The sequence below is a fragment of the Kryptolebias marmoratus genome, linkage group LG11 (genome assembly GCF_001649575.2).
Source record: "Kryptolebias marmoratus isolate JLee-2015 linkage group LG11, ASM164957v2, whole genome shotgun sequence".
In the NCBI taxonomy this organism is placed as follows: domain Eukaryota; kingdom Metazoa; phylum Chordata; class Actinopteri; order Cyprinodontiformes; family Rivulidae; genus Kryptolebias; species Kryptolebias marmoratus.
This window is the reverse complement of record NC_051440.1, coordinates 9,467,333-9,489,191: the sequence shown is the minus strand read 5'-3', so window position 1 is coordinate 9,489,191 and position 21,859 is coordinate 9,467,333. Positions and strand designations below refer to the sequence as shown.

Sequence of the window (21,859 nt, the reverse complement as noted above, 5' to 3'; positions counted from 1 at the left end):
ATATCATGAGTCAGACTGGCTCTTTGTGCCATACTTACTCTTCCTAATATTACAGGTGGAGCACCTGGGTCCCACTTCCTGGACGTTCAGCACTAAAACCCCCAAGCAGATCTTTGAAAGGCACCTCCTTCTGTTAAAAGACAGCTGCTTAAATCTAGGAAAAAAAGTGGGAAAAAAACAAAGTTGTAGCGGCTGTGGATCAGTGGTTGGAGCAGTCGTCCTCTGACGAGAGAGTTGGGGGTTCGATTCCACCAGTACGCCTTATGTGGAAGTGTCCCTGGGCAAGACACTGAACCCCCTCACTGCCTCCGATATGTGGCCCATCGGTGTATGAATGTGATCTAAAGCACTGATTAGACTCTGCAGGAGGATTTATTCAGGTTAGCTTCGTAGAGATGTAGTAGAGTGCTGTGTGGATGGGTAATTGAGGGCACAGATTGTGTTGTAAAGCGCTTTGAGTGGCCTGATTGGCTAGAAAGCTGCTATATAAGTACAGATCATTTCCTTTCTTTCTTTTTTTTGTCAGTGGAGTCGTCAGGTTTGTATCACTCTAGGCGGCGTTTAATGCCAAGCCGAGCACGGTGCTGGTGAAATTTAATATCCCACATGGGTGTTCCACTGTGACAGCTCTATTTGCGGAGCCGTTTCCTCATTCTACTTTTCCGCTGCGTGGGGGTATTTTGGGAAAAGATGTCAAAGCAAGGGAGCTTGTTTGGGAAGTTCAGGCTAGCGAAATGCGGCTGCAGCGGGGAAGTTCAGAGTGGAGGATGAATAATAGTTAAATTCGGCAACATCTCTCTCTATATGTGTATATGGGAGGACTACTCGAGCGATGCTTGGCTGGTGTTCTCTAATAAAACCTGAGGGCGAAGCAGCAACAGTATTTTAAGGGAGCACAGATCTGACAGGCTGCGAGGTTGAGGCTTTTAAAAGTCGAGGATTTATAGCTTCTAGCTCTTCAAACTGCACTGTATCCAGGTATGATGCGTCTTTCAGTGGCTCACATTTATATTTCTTTCTTTAAAGAGCAAATTCTTGTTCATTTCGAACCGTTAGCGGAAGTTTCTTTTACAACCCCAGTTTCAAATCAAGTTAGGACGTGTGAAATGTAAATCAAACCGGATGCAATGGTTTGGAAATGTCAGACTTGTATTTTATTCGCATTCGCAAATTGATTGATTGTGCCTTTCCAGATGTGTAAGCTGCCCATCAGAGGCACTAATGCAGCCCCATACCATCAGAGAGGCAGGGTTTTGAACTGCGCACTGATAACAGGCAGATGGTCCCTCTCTTTAGCATGAAGTACGAAGTGTCTGTGGTTTTCACAAAAAAAGAAGAAGTCACATTTTGATCTGACCACAGAACAGTTTTCCACTTTGCCTCAGTCCATTTTAAATGAGCTTTGAAAGCAGCGTCTCTGGATGGTGTTCACATCTGCCTTCTCTGGATGATAAAGCTTTAACCTGTATTTGTGGATGGCACAGCCAACTGTGTTTACAGACAAGGATTTGAAGTGTTCCCGAGTCTGCGCAGTGATGTTCAGAACAGAATCAGCAGTGAAAAGCAGAGCTGCCCGAGGGCCTGAAAATCAGAGTGTTGACTCTCAGTCTTGTTAGCTGAGCTCAGAGACGTCTCCAGGTTCTTGAAATCTTTTGATGATGTTATGAATGTTACTGTAGATGACGGGATGTTCAAAGTCTTCCCAAGTTTCCATCGAGGAACATTATTCTCAAATTGTTCCACTATTTTTAAGATGCAGTGAATTTTTTTTTTTTTTTACTTCTGAGAGATTCAGCTTCTCTAAAAAGCTCTTTTAACACCCAGTCCTCTTACCGACCTGCTGCCAATTAATCTAATTTGCTGCAAAATGCTCCTCCAACTGGTTCTTTTTTGGCCACTTACAGCCTTTTGTTGCCCCCGTTCCAATTTTTTTTTCTGCTGCTGCTATAAAATTCAAAATTACCTGTTTTTTTTAAAAAAAACAACAAACTGGTACAACCTCTCAGTTTCAACATTTGATATATTTACAGTGTTCTATTATGAATAAATTATGGGTTTATGATATTTGTTAATCATTGCATTCAGTTTTCATTTACATTTTACACCACGCCTCTGACACAATTCAGGCACAGATGGCGGCGGTGACTGAGCAAATAGATCAGAATGAGCTGAAGTTTATTGGACACAGCGAAATTCCGGTCAAACAGGTCAGGGTCTGTTCCGGACAGGCCAGCCAGGGAATCCAAATCCAAGGGGGAATCAGTCAGGATGGGGTACCGAATATGAGAGACGGTCTTGGGGTAAGGGGAGAACAGACAGGTTAGCCACTGGAAAAATCACTCTAGAGCTCACTGGAGTCCTGAAGGTGTTTCCTCGTAGGGTTTCACAACAATCTGACAACGTGTGGGAGGAAAACCTGACCTTATATAGCAGCAGCTGGTGATCAAGGCGATAATACTCAGGTAAAAGTGGTCACAGCTTGTCAGCAGCTGTGACAGTCCCAGCCTTTTCAGGGGTTGTATATTTTTCACCAAAACCAGGGGAAAAAAAAAAAAGTTTGATAAAGACAACTGGTAACTTCTAGAGAACATTATAGAAAAGTTTTTGTTTAAAGCTTGGACCTCCACACTCTTCAATATTTTGAATTAAGAAAGCGACACAGTTGGGAAGGGAACTGTCTTCCACTACAGAATAAAAGTCCAGTTGTTGTGTTTATTTTTTTAATACTTTTTTGGGGGGTTGCTGTGAGCTAAAGCATTCTGATGACAATGAAAAAATAAATATCGGTAAAACTGGAATTTTTTTATGTCAAAAGGACACAATTTACAAAACTTTTTCAGAATTCGGGTAATATTCTGTTGGCTGCGTTTCTGTGCGGGAGTCACAATAGTAGATGTGAATAAAGCTGCTTTTGCCTTCCCTCTAAAATGCATGGCTCTGCAGTGTTGCTCAGCTGATTTGTTTGAGCTGAGGATAATCCCAATACTTCAGTGAAATTCAGATGTCTAAACTGAACCTGAGGGGTGTTTTCACTTTAATCCGGCCTGCTGATTTGAGTGTAATTTAATCTGACCTAAAGGTGCACTTCCCCTCTCTCTCTCTCGCTCTCTCTCTCTCCGTCTGGCTTCCAGGTGCAGGATGGAAATAGATGCCCGTTTTCGCTACTACTTCCAGCACCCGTGGTCGCGTCTCATCGTGGCCTACCTCGTCACGTTCTTCAACTTCCTCATCTTTGCCGAGGACCCCATCTCCCACAGCCAGACGGAGGCCCACATCATCGTGGTGGGCAACTGCTTCTCCTTCCTGTTCAACAAGTACCCGGGCCTCGGGTGGAACATCCTGAAAGTGACGTGCTGGACGCTCGCCATAATCACCGGCCTGCTAGCTGGGAAGTTCATATTCCACCGCCAGCTCTTTGGTAAGTCATGCGCACTGGAATGTGCAGAGTAATGGCCTCGCTCTGTGGTACGAATCTCCGCTTCCTCTCCTGTTGTGGTCGTTAATATGTGAGAAGTAGCTTGTATTGTCTTTTTATGAAATGTGATGTAATAAAGATGTATTGTTTTCCCACGCTTTTCAGCCTTTACACCTTTACTCGTGTGATCGATCTTTTCTCATATGGAATTTTCTTAATTTTGCTCTATAAATACTTTTTATATCTAGAGCTCCATCCAACACAAGAACTCACAATGAGTCTGTATTTTTACCACAGAGGTGTCCAACTGAAACAATTAATTAATTCATCCATCTCACCTTGTTATGCCAATTTTTCTCTCCTTTATTTTGGCAAATTGCTCACACGCTTCTGCTTTCTACTTCGAATTTTTGCCCCAGCCAGTGCTCTTTCTTCAAACAAAACAAAACTACATCTTATACAGTATGTCAGTGACAACGCTGACTTTGATAAAACAGCAGTATTCGTTGCTCCGGGGACAGAGAATGGTTCATCCACCAGCTTTTTTGTGTGACTTCCATTTGTCAGTGTCAAGTTGCGCGTTTTAATTTTTTTTCTCAGTGGTTGGCTTGATCTAAATCTTATGGAGAACCAGAAAACACTATAAACATCCAAATAGTGGTAACTTGTCAGTCACAAAAATGCCACATCCCTAAACATGCATTCCCTAAACATGCATTAATGAAAAGACCAGTATAAATGTTGCTGACATTATTAAATAAATACTATGTACTGAAGACTGTTTACAAGGTCCTTTGGGTTATTAGATAGAGGTGTTTGTACAAATAAAAGCTGAAAAAGACTTGAGGCACGTCTTCTCTACTAACTAGACTCTAGCTCCTGAACAGTTTAATCAGTTGAGTTGATTTTTGTTGCACCATTTCACAACAGAACTCATCTTTAAACTCTGTGCAGGAAAAAAAACAAACTTTTTCATTTTGAAATTCAAACACATGTCAATCTGATTCATTCCAGTTGCATGCAGTCCATATCAAACCAGTTATAACACAATTTCAAACAATCAAATTCATTAAATCATAAAATGCCAAATTAGTGAAAGGTTGTCTGTTTTAAAAAACGTTATATAAGATTTATGTCTGCAAGACCTCAGTTGAAAACTATTTGCAGTGGTGTCCAACATAATATCTGTGAGGGAAGCAGGACAGATTCACTGTTAGATTATTAAACCGTTCAAAACCAACAAACTTTAAAATCATTGAAATGTCCGCACCATCGCAAATTGGCGCTTAGCTGTGGTGCATTCAGGAACTGGGGGGAAATAAAACTGTTGCTAATACTTTTGCTCCATTTCACTTTCTCAAACACATCCTTGCAGCCGCAAGACAGGTTTAAAATCCCTGCAGCACCAACCTCGTCACCTTGCTCCTTTTTTTCCCTGTTTTGTTTTTGGTATTCCTGTTGCCCACTGCCCTCACCTCACAACCTCCACGCCACATTTCTTCTCCGTTGTCACACGCTTGTCCTTTCTCTCATTCAGCCTCACAGCGTTCGCGTCTCCGTGTTGCGAGCTCGACTCCGTCCTCGCTCCTTTGAAACACGCCGCGACTCCAATCTTCCCCCCGGCACTTCTGCTCGGTTTCAACTTAATCACAGCTCGCAGTTCTGCTCCCGAACCCGTTTGCGTAGTTTTCTCTCTTTTTTTTTTACACTTAGGCCCCGCTGCGCCCTGATTTAGCTCCTCTGGAAGAACAAATAATGACTGTAATTGGAGGGTGGAGAGTGTTAGCGGTAAGGAGGGGGATGATTAACTCAGAGCATAAATAGAAAAGTCAAGAGTGTGTGATGACGTGATTCTTTCAGGGACCTTCGGTAAAAAGACAGAAAGTGGATCATGACCGTTTGGAACAAAGTTTTTATGTGTACGGTGACAGGCTGTGTGGATCTAACACGCCAGCTGTTTATTCTACCCCACTTATTCCAAACCGAACCATGTGCATCAGTTCAGTGACATTTTCTCATTTGCATGACTCATAATAGTAAGCTCTGTGTCTCTTTAACAGGGTCTGCTTGTTTCTGTTTGCTTGAGGGTGGACGTGCAGCCGGGTACAGCTAATGCACCTCCACGAGCCTCCAGACAGATGGTTTGTTCTTTTATGTGTGTGTGTGTGTGTGTGGGCGTGTCTTGGTGTATGTGTGAAAGCGGAGATGATTTGTGAATCCATGTGTGAATAATATGTTTACGTGTTTACGCTGTAAGAGTTGGGAGAGGGTAAGTGAAGTGGCTAACGCTCAGACAGGCTGGTGAGGAGTTGGAGAAGCAGAGATGTGGAGCGGATTTGTGTTCTGAAACCCAGGTGTGTCAGAAAAGACCTCAGAGGAGTTCATAGTTGACTCAATATCTGCAAGGTGCCCAGGTCTTGTTGCTGCCCAAGTCATCAGCCCTCCACCACCGTGCTTGACAGTTTGCATGAGGTTTTTGTGCTGATATGTTCTTTTTTATTTGCCAAACATGGTGCTGTGCATTATGGCCAAACACTTTTATTTTGATTTCATTTGTCCAAAGGACTGTTCCAGAAGTGTATGAATCATTCAGATGCAACTTTGCAAACCTAAGTCACCCTGCCATATTCTGTTTCAAGAAAAAAAAAAAAAAAGACTTTCTCCTGGCAACCTTCCAGTCTTTTTTAAACAGTACTGTCGTTAACTTTATCATTTAACAAACTAACTGAGGTCTGTAGAGTCCGAGAGGGAGCTCTTGGAGTGTTTGCAGTTTCTCTGAGCATTGCACGGTCTGACCTTGGGGTAAACTTGCTGGGATGTTTGCTCTTGGGAAGATTGGCAGCTGTCTGAAAGGTTTTCTAGTCGTGGATAATCTCTCTAAGAAACTGCCTTTTAATATTTCTCAAATTTATAGGAAACTTCTCTGAGGTCATTGCTGATGTCTTTCCTCCTTGGCATTGTATTAACACACATCTGTACGCTCCAGACCAGAAAGCTCCTGCTGTTATAGAGGTGATCACGCTGCTGACGATCAGGTCATCAGTTGCATTTGACAAGCAGCATCTGTTGTATAAGTGCTCCTGAAATAATTTTAACTCTGTATTCTGCACTTGACAATTGACAAATGTTTTATTTGTGTGTTTGTTTAGTTTGTCAGGCCATTGACCAATGAAGGATTTAAGCACAAAATGCCATCTAACTCAAGGTTTTGAGTGTCATGTTTAAATGTAATACATTTTAAAGTGTATCTATAGTCACTTTAACACTGTTGTGTTTTCTTTATTACAAATTTTGAAGTTTATTATCACCTGCCACAGAAGGCAAAAGGGCGAATTCTGTTTTTGCGCATGTCAGCATGTAGGTGTGTGTGTGGCTATGTATTTGATACATTGTGGGGACAATTTTCCTAACATATACTACCTTGTGAGGACCAACTGCTCCTTGTGGGGACCAAAGCCTGGTCCCCACGAGGAGAAATGATGTTTTTGGGTTAGAGGTTAGGTTTAGGACTAAGGTGTAAATTGAGTTTAGGTTTGGTTTAGGGTTAGGTATGTACTGGTAATGGTTAGGGTAAGGGTCAGGGTTAGGCTGTAGTTAGGGTGTAGAAATGAATGGAAGTCAATGGAAGGTCCCTGCCAAAAATAGAGAGACATAACGTGTGTGTGTGTGTTTGCTGTGTAAGCAAAAACCTGAACTACTGGACAGATTTGAACAAAACTCTCAGAAAGTAATTCTTACATCTACAACTGATTACTTGTCGGTGTCAACGCAATTCAAGATGGCCACTACAGCTAAGCAATCTTAAAAAACTCAAACATGGCTGTAACGCAGTCAGTTTTACAGTCATTGACCTAAATTTTGGTGTGGTAGTAGCTGAGACTGAACCCCAACACATAATCACAACGCTTCCAGATTGTGCAAGATCTTTGTTTGCCTTTGAGAAGATATTCACTGCCTTGATGAGCTTTTGCTCCTCCTTCTTGTCTCTTGGATTACTTGCTTTATTTGCCACAGTACGTATCTAAACGTCTGTCAGACCCGCTCAAATAATAATTGAGTTGCAGCGTGACAAGTCCTTGTTACGTTTTTACACAAAGTAGGCAGACGCTCACCATGTTACTTTCTCCTCGCCTTTGTTAGCGAAGCAAAATATGAAACGGTTGATGATGTATAACTTGTGACAGATTATGTGACTTAAGGAGGTGACATTTAAGATTTCATTCAGTGACTCGAGGCAATCTGTGCTCTCTAATTCAGTCGGCGCTGTAGCCAGTGACTTCTGGTGAAGCAGGAGAAGACTGGCTGTCATGATGCATTTAGATTACATTTTAGGTCTCACTGGGTTTCTGAGGAGCTAGTTTCATTTTGTACATTTTTTTTTTAGATGGATGTAGCCATGAATTTGATGAGTCCAGTATCTAAAGTTTTAAGATAAAGTCTTCTAAAAAGGATATCTCGTGCTCAAAGACTAAGAAGCAGATTTAAAGAAAACAAGGAAAATGTCACGAATTTAGGTCAGACTGTGTCAGTCTGTTTAAAGAGTAATGCCAGTGTAGGATGAGTTATCTTTCTCTTAACAGCCATGAATCCTTAAAAAGAAAAAGAGTGTAACAACTTAAGGTTAGATTATGTTTAAGATATTCCAACCTACAGGATACATTTAAGCATTATTTGGTCACTTTGGCTAATGGTTATTGGCAAACTGCTCTATAAGGAGATGCTTCCGGGTGCTCACTGGGCTGTGACTGCTGGAGATTAGTTGGCAACTCAGAATTGTCAGAAAATTGGCAAATTTTCCGTTGGACTCTCACTAAAGTCTGAGTGTGCGTGACCGAGCAATCAGCGAGTTGTGCGGCCTTGTTCTGAGCTGCCATTTCTTTTGAAAATCCCAGCATATTTTTGTGTGCTCGACTTGCAAAAACTGTATTCTACATCGGACACGCCAAGATCACATACCCAAAATGGCATTTTTTCAAATGAACTTTGGACAAGATTTTTTAAATATTTATCATTGGCGTGGACTTTCGACCTGGTTAGGGAACTCCCTCACAAATGCCATTCACCAACTAGTCACCAGCAGTTGAAACCCAGTGAGACACTGGCATTATGGTTGAAGACCAAACCTTTGAAAGGCTATTTGTAAAGCTTATTATGGGAATTCCTTATCCAATCCTGAATCTGTGTTTGGGTCTGTTATGATGTTGAACAAATCTGCCTGTAAAACTTTACTGAAAAATTGTTAAAATGTCCATTTTTACATAGATTATGGTTTGAATAGATGAAGACATTTATAATGATTGTCCATCATAGTTATTTAATTTACTAAACGCAGGTCTTTTGACAGCAAAACAGTACCAGACCTTTACACGAATATCTTTTCCTCCATCTGCCTCTCTCCCCAAATCTTTAAGATTTAGATGTTAAAGCTAAGTTTTCTTTAATACGTAATAATATTCTAATTCTAGTCATATGCCTTGGTAGTTAATGGGTGTGTGCAGTTGACCTTCTCAGCTGGTGACAGTTTAGGTTTTATGCCTGAGAGAAATGCCAATCAGAAAGATGTATTTTTATATTTCTTATTTGCACCCATTGACCCCATTTTAAACCTGGTAAACACATGCTTGTTGTACTGTTTCTATGCACTCGCTATGGACATATTCAGACAAAGTTTTCAGTGTGTCTCCTTTATGTGTTTGAGTTGATTACCTTTGTTTCTGTGGTTAAATGGAAATGACTCCAAGAGACATACTAATTTGTAAATGATCATAACTGAGGACTTTTCTTTGAGAGTGTGTTGGTCAGCAAAGTGACTGCTGTACAACAAACTGTTGCTATGGTGTCAAGAAAAGGGGATCTCATGTCGTCAGATATGATCATTAACACGGAGTAAAGTGACATTTAAAACTAAGTCTTTATGCACTGCTGAGTCAATCATGAATATTGACACATTGGCATTTTTGCCCCGACATTGACCTTAAAAAAATAATTGTTTTTGTCTTCTATCTGCAGCGATGCAGCACCTTGTTAATAAACTGTTACATATGCAAAATTTTGCAGTAAATCTCACCCCCCCTTTAATGTGAAAAGTGAAACTGCTTCTCATCTTTGTTCCATATGCTACCTTTGTCCCCAAATTAGCATAATGTATTCACTGTCTTTCCAAGGTTTGCTGAACTTTGGAAGATAAAACAAATGTTAATTTTGAACTCATGTAGCATACCATGGAATAAATCCTGCTTCCAGTGTATTACTTGCTTCTCCACTTTGACTTATTATATATTATTTATTGATAACAGCACAACTGTAGTTGGCTTGTGTAAAAACCTGCTATAGTTGATCAAGTCTCTTTAAAAAACTGCTCTGGCTGTGTGTGTTTTTTGTTATGTTGGAGAGTGAGTCATGTCATTGGTTGCTGGAGCTGTTCTTTGTTCCTCTTTTCTGTTCTTGTGTTATTTTTTTTATTTAGTATTTTTATTTATTTATTTATTTCGACATAACCATTTTTTTCTACCTAAAAAGTCAGATTGTGTGGTGAATAAATAAGATTTTACAAACTTACTTGGAAAATGCACCAAATTGTTATTTTCTTTAATATATTTTAACAGAAACACAACCAAAAGTGTTTCAGTTTTAGTCAAATTTAGGCAAGAACTGAACTATTTATACATAAGAAAACAACTTATAGGGTTTTTTTTTTTGTAGAATAAAGAACGTCACGTTTCACATGAGAGTAGAAGAGCCTTTTTATTTAATTATTTATTTTAACTAAAAGTGTTTTACAGATAAAATAAAATTTTGTTCTACATTTCAGAATTATAAAATATTGAACATTAGTGTTGTATCTGTGTTCTCACTGAAATTACTCTGCAGAATGTCTTTTATGTATTGTTTGGGTGTGACAACATAAAAACGAATGTAAATTAAAAAAAAAAACAACTAACAGAACTCTTATAGTTTAAAGAAATGTAGCTTTTAAGTTTATAAAACAATATGGCTCGCTGCTGCTCAGCTTCTCTTCATCAGCTAATATGCAGCACTTGTGCAAATGAAAAACAAATGCTGTGTATAAACCCTAATGCTGTTTGATTATTGAGAGAAATTACATTTTCCCCTTGGACACTACCCTCCGAACATCAGCAGGTGTAGCAGCAGGTGTAGCTTTAGTTTTTTTTGTTTTTTTTTTTCGAGAGGAATATTTGTTTCTGCACATTCAGCTACAACATCTTTGTTCAACTCACGTCCTGCTTCTGCTGATGTTTGCATGTGGGGGAGTCTGCTGAAGCGACAGGCTCATGTAAGCTCACTTCCTCTCTGTTTTTGTGTCGTCGTGTTTTATTGTGGTTCCAGTCAATCGTGCCGACAAAAAGTGGAGGAGAGTTGTTCCTCTGAAACATAGATACAGTTTGGATGCTGTTCCGCCCTGAGCTTTGTCATTAGTGTTAAATCCCTGCAGCAGACCTCTTAGTCATGGCCACGTCACACAGACAGGTGGCCGAAGCGGACAAAATATGGTATCTTATTCGTTGTAAACATCATTGGAAAGTGTGGCGAACGCTTGGGTTGGACAACCCAGATTCATTTGATCGTATCCCTACATTAACATATTCCAAAGGACCATAACTGCTGTTTTCCGGATCTAGCAATTGGCAAATGTTTACTTGCATGCTTACCATACTAACTTAAGGAGGGATTAATATGAGCATGTGGTGTGTGTGTGTGTGTGTGTGTGTGTGTGAAGTTTGTGCTTCCCCCAAGTGGCCAGAATGTCAACGAACTCTTTGGTGAAGTTCAATTAGGCTATTTTCTGTATATGTGTATATATGAACCTTTTAAAATGCACAAAAACATTGTTATAAACCTACAAATTTATGTATACAAATATGCTCACAATTAAGAACCAAGGTGGAGGTAACTGCAGAGCAGACGGGAGGAAAAAAAGTTGGGGGGAAAAAAAAAAAGACAGAGCCAGCGAGAGAAATAAATCTGAGCACGAGCAAGCATTGGATGTCGGCCAAACGTAAATGGCATTTTTACAGAAACCTGTGTCTCTCTTTTTGGTTTGCAGCCATCCCATAAATAACAAAATGAAATCATCTACCTTGCCTCTTACTGGAGCTGGCTCAGTGGCTCAGTGGCCACCCCCCTCTCTCTCTCTCTCTCAGCTCTGCCTGCGACAGAGTCCCTGCGGAGGCAGCTCCGGTGCTACTTTCCACCTTTGATTTATTGTTGAGATGCTTAGTAACAGAGAAGTCCAGCTCTGGGGACACAGACATATTTCCTCCCAACAAACCCCACCCTACCCGGGCCTGTGGTGATTTAAATGTGTGATATGATGAATGGGGATGAACCAGACAGAGATGAACCCAAAGGAAGAGAGCTTAATAGTATCTTTAAGGAAGGTTGTTTTATTTATTATTCTTCTGATGCCTGAAATCGAAAGAGAATACGGGAAACCTAAAATTGATGAAAGTCAGCATATTGTGTTTCATTGGTGATGTCCGTATTTGAGCTGCAACTTAAAATGACTCATTGTGACCACCACCCAACAATGCTGTAGATCAATGATTCCCAAAGTTGGGGTCGGGACCCCAATGTGGGTCACCCAACACCAAGCAGGGGTCCTTAGATAATCTCCAGATATCAACCTACAATTTAAAACCTAGTTTTTATGATATTTTTGCACCATAACTGTGACAAAGAATTGAAATACATATCATAAATTGATTTTCAAAAATAGCATAATGGATGTTAGGACTGTTTGTGTAGTCATTATGCTCCTATTTATTAGGATTATTACATTTTTTGGATATTTAAACGGCCAACAGATGGGGTCACACACCTTTGTCACTATTAATTTACGGGTCAAAAGCTGAAACGTTTGGGAACCACTGCTGTAGATGACGGACCCCATATGCTTTTATTTATTTATTTATTTTTGCAGATATTGATGAAATCAGAGCGTCACATGTGCGGTTTGAGTTGTGTGCTTGCAGGGTTTCTGTGTGTGCTGAGTTGGTCTGAAAGGCCAAATTTGAACAACAAGGACGACAAACTAAATGAAACAAGGTGGGATTGATTTTTTTGTTCCGGGCACCAGTCATTCTGAATTGTACAGTCACCAAAGTACAAAATTTATAACAAGGTATAACAGTGCTGTTCCCTCGAAAGCAGAGCGTGATAATATACAGCAGAATTTACTTTGAAGTGGCAATAAGTTCAAGTTATTTTTATCTCTAATGTAAAAACAGAGACAGCAAACGCATGACATGACTTAGATTTTGTGGGATTTTAAAAATCGACTGAAGACTAAAATTGGATGCTTTTCAGCTTCACTGGTAATTGGCTGATTTGATAAGTAAAAATTCTTTTTTTTTTCCCTTTTCATTTATTAATGTATCCTTACTAAGTGCTAATTCCCAGTAGCAAATACTAATCTTTGGTGTAGAAGTTTTAGTGAGTGAAGACCATTAAGCTAGCCATCTGAATTATCTGTAATGTTTTTAATCATAAACTCTGAGGAAACACGTAAAGAATCAGAGGCTCATTTTCCTGCTCAGTAACGTATGGCCTGAGGTTTTCCACTTACTGTAAGTAACAGCTGCCACTTAAACAGGTGACATTTTTAATTCCAGCCCTCTGGGTGAGACCTCGAATACACAAGCAGATTGACAAATTGCCATAATCATCAAGCTGTAATTTGCTTTGCATATATTTCAAACAAAATCAATGTCTGGATTAAACAAATTAACACCTGTAATAGTTGAACACTGACACACTTTATTTGGTCTTGTAGAAAAAAAAGATTGTCCTGTAGTATGGTATATTTTTATGTTTTGAAGTACACAAAAGAAAAGAGGAAACAATGCTATTAGTCAATAGTTTTGCTTTATAAAGAGGGAATACTGCAGTATTTTTTCTGTTGGGGTTTAACTCTAATAAAATGGATGAAAATCTTCACATATTTTTATTCAGATTATCAGAGAAGAAAAATTTTTTTGGGGGAAAAACAATAAAGGATTTTATGTCAATATTTTATTATGAACTCACAGCTATCAGTTATCCTGAAATGAACAGCAAACAAATTATTTAAATCTAAAGTAATTAGAAAAATTGGCCGAAAAAGTGAAATCGATAGGTTGGAGCTTTATAAAAACTGGAGGCTGGAATCAGCCAAGAAAACAATGATCGACGAATCTTTATTACTGACTTCAATTAGTTGTAAGAAGTTTTCACCAGATGTGTATTCCAGCTGTACACAACTTTCCCCATGATCTTTTACATATACAGTACTGTTGTTTCAAAATATGCAGACTGCATTAGAATAAAAATAAGCATGTATATTTTCAATGTTCGAATGGATAGTTGTCAGTTTAATATTGCAGCATTATCACATAGAATAAAATATTTGCAGCGTTTTAGAATTTGTTTTAATATACATTATGGACAGCTTCTAAAACTCTCTAGAAATGTTGCTGTAATTTTGATATTACCATCTGCCATTGGTGTTTATGTAAGTATAATACAACCAGAGCCCTTTCAGCTAGGAAAATAAACCATTTAATACTCCTTCATCACCATAACCCCAACTCTGTTGCTGGCTCTGCAGCACGGCCTCGTGTATCGGTCCCTTTTTAAAGCCAGCAGCTTCCTCTTGAACTGCTCAGTAGCCAGAAGATACAGAACTGGGTCCAGGCAGCTGCTTAAAGTGCAAATGGCTTCACAGAGCTCGTAGGCCACGTAGAGAACGTCGGCGTCAGAGGGCTTGATCAGGTCACGGATCTGCATGATCACCAGGGTGACGACCGTGAGGTGGTAGGGCACAAAGGAGGCCGCGAAGACGAGAACAGCTGCAGCGATGAGTCGCAGTGGCTTCCTTTCCGTCTGCTGGGCTCCCCTGCGCCTAGCTCCTTTAGGAGGACGCCTCAACGCGCGGACCGTGGTTACGTAAAAAAACAGCATGATGCACAAAGGGAGCAAGAAACACACTGTTGTTCTGATAAGGATGATTGTTTTGGCGGGGTGGAAGGGGTCCCTGAAGTGGTTCAGACACACGGTGACATTTTCTGACTGCTGAACAGCAAACGTTAGAAAGAAGTCAGGAATGGCGATGAGCATGAGCCCCGCCCACGCGCAGACTGAGCACATCTTGGCTTTACCCACATTCCACCAGCGCAGAGAGCTGATAGGGTGCACCGTCCCTACGTAGCGGTCAAAACTGATCAGGGTGAGGAAGAGTATGCTGCCGTATATGCTGACGTTAAAGGAGACATGCTTGATCTTGCAAAACGTCTGCAAGTCCCGAGGGTCCGGTCTTTGGAATCTGAAGTGGAGGTTTAAGGGGAGGGTGAGGATCCAGGCAGAGTCGCACAGAGCAAGGTTCACCAGAAACACGTTGCTGGTGCTTAAGGTTCTCCCCAAGCAGGTGTTGTATACCAGGACTGCCAGGTTTCCCAGGATCCCTACAGGAAGGGCAAAGGCGAAGATTGCCACCAGCACGAAGCAATGCCACCGATCATTTCCGAAGTACCTGCAGGTATGTCCGGACTCATTCAGGAAGCTGAGAGCCACATCTGGGAAGAGAAAGTGCCAGTGTTACTGCTTTGGTGTCTTTGATGTTGTTGGAGACCAAACGAAGAAGTGCAATCTAAGCAATTTAGAGAGTGAGCTGGCTTGACAAAGAACAACAAAAAAAATGCAACAATACCTGAAATGATACACATTATCTGTTAACCTTTTTTTTTGTTTGTTTTGTTTTTCAGGCTTGGTGTGAGCTCACTATTTAAGGTCTTCTAAAAGTAATTTTTGGTTAAATAAACAAAATAGTTCGTAGATTATTGATGAAAATTATAGTTATAACAGCCAAATGAAAATATGTCATTGTATCTGCATTGTGTTGTAATCAAATCTCTTGATTGTATTAGCAGTATTCTAACACTATTATTCTATATGCTAATATTTTGAATGTCTTTCTAATAGTTGAGTCAGTACTGGAAAATTCATTGTTCTTGCTTATCTGTGTGTGTGCATTATGTCAATTTTCAAGATAATCTGCTATAATTTTGGTGTGGGAGCACCTAAGAGTCATTCACAGCACATACTCTGAGCACCAACAGATTGTGCGAGATCGTGCAATATCGCATGAGATCAGACATAACGTTAATTTGGTGGCAGGCGATATGCACTCCTTCAAGGAATGCCAGGCCTTTCAATCAGTTTTGTTTTAATCAGTCATCAAAATATGCCCAACGGTTTTGCAAGATCAGACACAAAGTTTAACTGAATTTTCTACGAAGGCTATTTTATTGTAGGAACATAATTAGTGCAAAATGGCACTTTTTAAAGCTGATTTATATTCTTAACATTTTCTCCAGAGTGAGTTTTGTGTTCAGTGAAAAGTTACCGTAGTGATCTGGCCAGGGTAAAAGAGTGCAGCCTGTCAAACTGATTGTTAATCTTGCTACTTGTACAACCCTATGTATGTTGACATCTTTCTATTTTGAAGTCTTTTAAAAGTCAGGTTACTTAAAATGCAATATATGTAAGCATAGATTATTCAGTCGCTTCAAATAGCCTGGATGTTTAGTTTTGCAACTCGCAGTTGTGTTGCTAGGATATTAGACTTTCGAGCCATACACAAAGTTTTAAATGAATAATACTTTGATTCGTTGTTCATATCTCTTGAATCAGTGGGCAGATGTTGATGAAACGCTGAAAGTAATCACTGATGTGCATCTGCAAATGATTAAGTTTTTAAATCAACCTCATTCAAGATGACTGACAGAGCTAAACAACCCGAGCAAACTCCAAAATATAACTCAATTTTACAGATACTTAGCTAAGATGTGGTGTGGTAGTAGCTGATAGTCATCCCAAACATGTACTCCGAGCAATAACACATCTGGTGAGATCTCGCAGTATTGCATAAAATAATTTAGAACATCATTATCATTTGACTCCCATCTCATCATAAGATGGTTTTAGCTTAAAACTGGCATGGAAGGTGATTGGTGATATGCATTCTTTTAGGGAATGCTACAGCCTTTAATGTTTTATGTTTTTAGATTTTTTTTTTTTTCATATAAATGCAGATCTGTTTTATTGGCTCTTTCAGTCAGTTGCGTTCACTCATGGTACTTTGTATATATCCTATCTGTCTCCATACTCTCCGAGCGTCACCCGGGTGTTCAGGAAATGAATCCTTGGCTGCAAACAGTTAAACCTGAGGGATCTATTGCCTCCCAATACAGTAGCTTCTATTTTCTATTTTAATTAGAGATAACAACACAGTCCTTTTGTTCACTTCAGCAGATCTTAACATTTTAAACTTGTTCTTGTTTAACCACTGGGAAAGAGAGAGGCTTTTTGTGCAACGTGTAGGTAAAAGTTGCAAATCACACCAGAATATTCATCACACAGCTACGCTGTAGGTACTAATCCGACAGAAGGGCACTCGCTCAAGATTTGACATTGTTACACTGTAGCCAGTTCAGAAATTTCAGTGCAGTATTTTGTATAATGATTAAAATAAAACAACCTTAAAGGATGTTGATAAGCTGAAGCTGAACCGTATTCTGAAGCGCTGTTGGATCAAACTGAACCCACCTGCTTTAATCGTGTCAGATGTGTTGCTGTTGAGGAGCGCTCTCATGATGAACGAGACTCTGATCACATCTCAGAGCGCCTTCAGTCGTCCTCCATCATCCGTCTGCTTCACATAGAGCTGTTGGTGTACTGCCTGCTTTACCTTAGAGACTACAATGAGTGTGTGTGTGTGCAATAAACAGGGGATTAAGTGTTTAAACATTACAGGTAATTGCTTGTCTCTGTGTGCCGATGCTTTGTCTCTTTTAGTCATTAATGTTTGTGTTTCAGCTGTCTGCATGACCTGTAAGTGGTCTGCTTCCATAAATCTGGTGGTTTTATACCTTAGGAACTCAGAATCTCATTAAGAAAGAAAGAAAGAAGCACACTAGAAGTCATAAAGCTTACCATTAGAATACCCTAATTGTCTTAGACAAAATGAAACTGTTAACAGTTATGTCTCGCCATCTTTTGTCTCTAAAAGTTGCCATTGGCATGAAAGATTTGAGGCTTTGGAGTATTTTTAAGTTACAGTTCTGTGTAATATCCAGGTTTCCCCAATAGGTGGAGACAAAACTGCACCTCTGAATTGGGCTCTGTTTGAGGAAAGGTTGAAATAATCTCATTCAGGTAATTATAGAGAGATTATTCTTCAAGTTTAGTTTAAAAATGTAATGCACATCACTGTTTTTTTCAGCATATTTATAGTGAGTCGCAGTAAAAAGGTGATTTTTAGATGTGTTTGTTTCTTTTGTGTGTGCGTCCTTTGTGCACGTCTTGTCCATTTGTCTTGTTGTAGTTGTCCCCTGCTGGGCCGAGCCTCAGTGGATGGTGCTCATGAATCATTCCTTATCAGGGTCCGGTACTGTAAGGGAGGTGCAGTGACTCAAACGCCTTTTGTTAAGCACTCTGTTTAAATCCTGCCCATGTATGCTGTGTGTGTGTGTGTGTCCGTGTTCGATGGCGCAACGTGCTGCTGTCAAGAGTCAGACCTGACGATACACACTGCAGTCCTAGATCTAAGCCAGGGCCTCACTGGCACTGGGAGCAATTAAGTTCACCCATGCAAGTCAACTCAATTATGCAACCAGGAAGAGCCCTGAAATTTCACAGAGCAAGACATATGCGTAGCCTCAAACCAGGGCTCTTTGCTTTTCAAGATTTTCATGTTAAATCTCATCTAACAAAGAAATACGACAGCTTGTGTTATTTTAAACAGAAGTTTTAAAAAAAGGGGGAGAGAGATCTAACTTTTAACTGCAGATCAATGTTCTAATTGTTTAACATTTAAGTAGCATTTGAACTTTCAGTAAGAGTCTAATTCAATATTACTGCATTTAGGTGGAGAAGAAAAAAAAACAACATTGAGCCAGCAGAGGCTGAACAGCATGCACAACTATTGGAGAGTAAACCAGCTAGGCTTTAATGGGAAAATAAATGGAGCATTCTGCTTTGCTGTCTCTTCGGCGGTGTGTGTGTGTGTGTGTGTGGGTGGGGGGGGTGCATGCATGCATGTGTGTGGACGCGAGCACGATGAGTTCTCCTGAGGAGCCGTTACTGAAAGGGATGCTGACTGAGCTGGAGGAAAGGAAAACAAAGGCTTCTTCCTGGACGCTACTGGCACCAGATTACAGCTGGCAGAGATGAAGCACTGCGTGTGTGTGTGTCTGTGTGTGTAAGACCAATACAGTTATAAACAACAGAAACGGAGCTGTGTGCTAGCCTTTCTAACTTGGGTGTCTAAATTAACACTGGGGTTTACCGCATTGAAACAGAACTTTGGAAACTGCCTGTCAAATACTTGGAGTTTTGACACAATTGCTGTTCATTTCAAATCGTCACCGCATCAATTTATGCTTAGCTTCCTTATTATGGCAGCTTCTATGCCATCTGATTTGTTATATTCTCTCTTAAAGAAGCGGAGAAAATGATGGCGGCATGCTTGTACACCTCCACGGAGGCTGACCTCACTAGGTTTCGGACAGGCCTGAGCCCCTTCGCTGATGGAGCTGCCCAACCGTGACACCTGAGCATATGAGGGAGAATGGCGTTTACGCTGTCATCCTGATTCTCTTCGCTGAGGAGGTCCAAATTAATGTCCAGCTCATCCTTCTCTCCACAGCCGCCCTCGTCTTTAGTCGAGAAGCTGGCCATAAAGTGGGGAAAACTCCATGATAGGGTTTTCCACCATGTCCCCCCAGGACAGACCTACAGAGCATGCAGTCTAATCAGATTTACCACTAGGTTTCACCACAATATTTGAGAGACTGAGCTTGTGGCTGGCAAAACCCGCAGGCGTCGTGGTAAAGTCTGCAGTGTCGTAATGCAGCATTGGTCTCATGACCTGGGGTCCATCAGCACCTACTGGGCATGCTTCACCGTCATGCATAGGATGCAGATGGGATGGGGATATTTCCTTGACATGGTGAGTCCACAGGAGGCCAAGGAAGGAGCGAAACAAACCAGCAATAGTCATTTGGCAAGCACGCAGTCTTGACAATTGGCGGCAGTAGAAAACACCTGGTGAAGGATCTGAAAAGCAAAATGTAGGTCCACCACAACACAAAAAAAACACCACTTCATCACACAAATTTCTCGACAAAAAATGTAACAAGTCCAAAGCCAGAAAAGTCCACTTTCAGGACTAACTTTGATGACTGAGTTGACAGAAGAGTGAAATGCATAATTCAGGCTAGGATACAGCTGAGGAGCTTTTCTGATCTTACGGGGGGGTGTAAACGTAGGTGTAGGGCATGTGATTGATCTGTCGGAGGCAGACTTGATGATAGCGGAGCTTCCATGATTGGTCACGCCTGAAGGCCCGTCCCATAGTGAGATACCTCACTTACTTTTCAGAGAACCGAGATTACCCTGATAACCTGAAGTTTTGTCAGGGTTGGGTAGGTTTTTATTTGAAATTGATTGGTATAAATTCTGTTTGATGTAATCTAATTTCAATCTTATTTTTCTTCTTGTCTGAGTTCTGAAAAGTGCACCCACCGAGCCACTGCTGAGCTTGGCTACCAAAGCCAACAAGGCTTGCAATGTTCAGGACTGTTGTCCCAAACGCCTTCACACTGACTGTCATCCTGTCACAGATGCATGGCTGTGAGGTGACACACAGTTAGCTGTCCCTTTTGTGCACGCAACGTTTGACTAAGCCTTAATGTAGTGAGTGAGGCAGGAAGTTTGTAGGAAGGTCTTTAAAAGCGGAGTCCTGTTTCACATTCTGAGTCACTATACTCATCACGAACTCACATGATCAGATAGGATCCTGGAGGGCCACTATCCTGCATGTTTTAGTTGTTTCCCTGCTCTTCAGCAGGTCTTCGGGTTCTGCAGAAGCCTGTTAATAACTCAGTCATTCAAATGAGGTGGGTCACATTAGAGAAACACATAAAACATGCAGGATAGTGACCCTCAAGGACCAGGATTGGACACGACTGATGTAGAAGATGTGATTCAAAGCCTGCAGAGACAACTGAGGCTAAATGTTCAGATTATCTGTCCCATGAAATAACATCCAAACAAGCTTTTGCTTTTGTTGGGAAGTACCCAGGCACAAAAACATGCTCCCATTGTGATTTCCTTTTTTGTCTTTACTAGACACTTATAAATGTCCATTCTTTGATTTATATTTACACAATTCTCTCACATTTATCTAACATTTCATTGTACTTTTCTAAACTCTATTTGCTTCAGCTCTGATTGCACCCTAAATCTGTCCCATGAGCCATGTGGGAGGTAGATCAGGGACATGGCAGCTGTTGTGCAATTACATTATACATGTCTAATTGCGTCTGCATGTGGTATTTCCCAGATTTCTGAGGGATTTATGCTTTCATCCCACTCTGACAAGAAAACAATGTGAGCTCTTAATTGAAGGCACACATTTAACTGTTTGTCATCAATATCAGGCGGATTAAACAGAGACCAGAACAATTAGTGGTCACAGGGTTCCTACACAGCCTCGAAAAGTTTGCTTTTAGTATTTTCCAGGTCCTAAAAAGTACAGAAAAAAAATAAAATGGTATGTCAAAACATTTGTGTTTTCCAACTTAATTCGTTTTCGAAAGATAAAAATCTAGAAATTTTTTAAAATAAAATCTCAAACAGCAAAGTGATTTTCAGATTAGTTATAAATGTGTAGTGTGCAAAAGTTTTAATCCTGCCCTAGTTTTGTTATTCTTATTATACTTATGCTTCCAAAAAGTCACTATTTAAAAAAAATAAAATGAAGAAATTGTAGGCCAAGCATTTCTTGAAGGAGTGCATATCATCCACTGCCTTTCATGCCAGATTTTTAGACTAAGATCATTTTATGTTGGGAAATAACAGAATTGTGGTCGTTATTGTTCAAATGTTGAAAATAGCATCATGCACAGTCTCATGTGAAATTGCTAGATGTCACACGCAAAGCATGTGTTGTGCTCAGTATCTTTAAGATTAACTGAGTTGTAGCCACGTTTCTGTTGACTAATGATGATTAGCTGTGGTGGCCATCTTAAATTGAATTGACTCAAAAATATGTTTGGAGTTGAGTGTCAAAAATGGCCAAAAATCAGGAAAAAAAATACAAGTGTGGAAAAGTCTTGAATTTTGAAAGGGAAAGCATGATCACAGGTGCCACCAGAGGACAAGCTGAACTTGCATCATGACATCATTAAGATCCAGCAGGTTAACTGATGCGTACATTATAGATTAAGAAAATGCTGAAATTAGTTTGGGAAATAGTGTCTTGAGTGCCGAAGAGGTGACACCTCAGAAATATAGTTTTTTAATCTTAATTTCATCTCCCAAAGGCTACATGTCCGACAGTTGAACATTATTGATTTTCTTCAGCTAATTTATTTACTTTCAGCT

General features: G+C 40.3%; 1 protein-coding gene across 3 annotated transcripts in view; it reads left to right on the top strand.

The window, feature by feature from the left end:
* The window catches only part of tmem117 (transmembrane protein 117), a 55,570-nt gene that overhangs the window by 662 nt on the left and 33,049 nt on the right, over window positions 1-21,859 (top strand). Inside the window, exons 1-2 of one of the 3 annotated variants that reach the window (XM_017434754.3) lie at window positions 468-978; window positions 3,132-3,418. In XM_017434754.3, coding sequence (XP_017290243.1) covers window positions 3,139-3,418 — 280 coding nt within the window. In that variant the 5' untranslated portion in view covers window positions 468-978; window positions 3,132-3,138. Of the gene's footprint in view, window positions 1-467; window positions 979-3,131; window positions 3,419-14,701; window positions 14,949-21,859 lie in introns of those variants that run through there. The other 2 variants (XM_017434753.3, XM_017434755.3) reach the window with 2 other exon arrangements.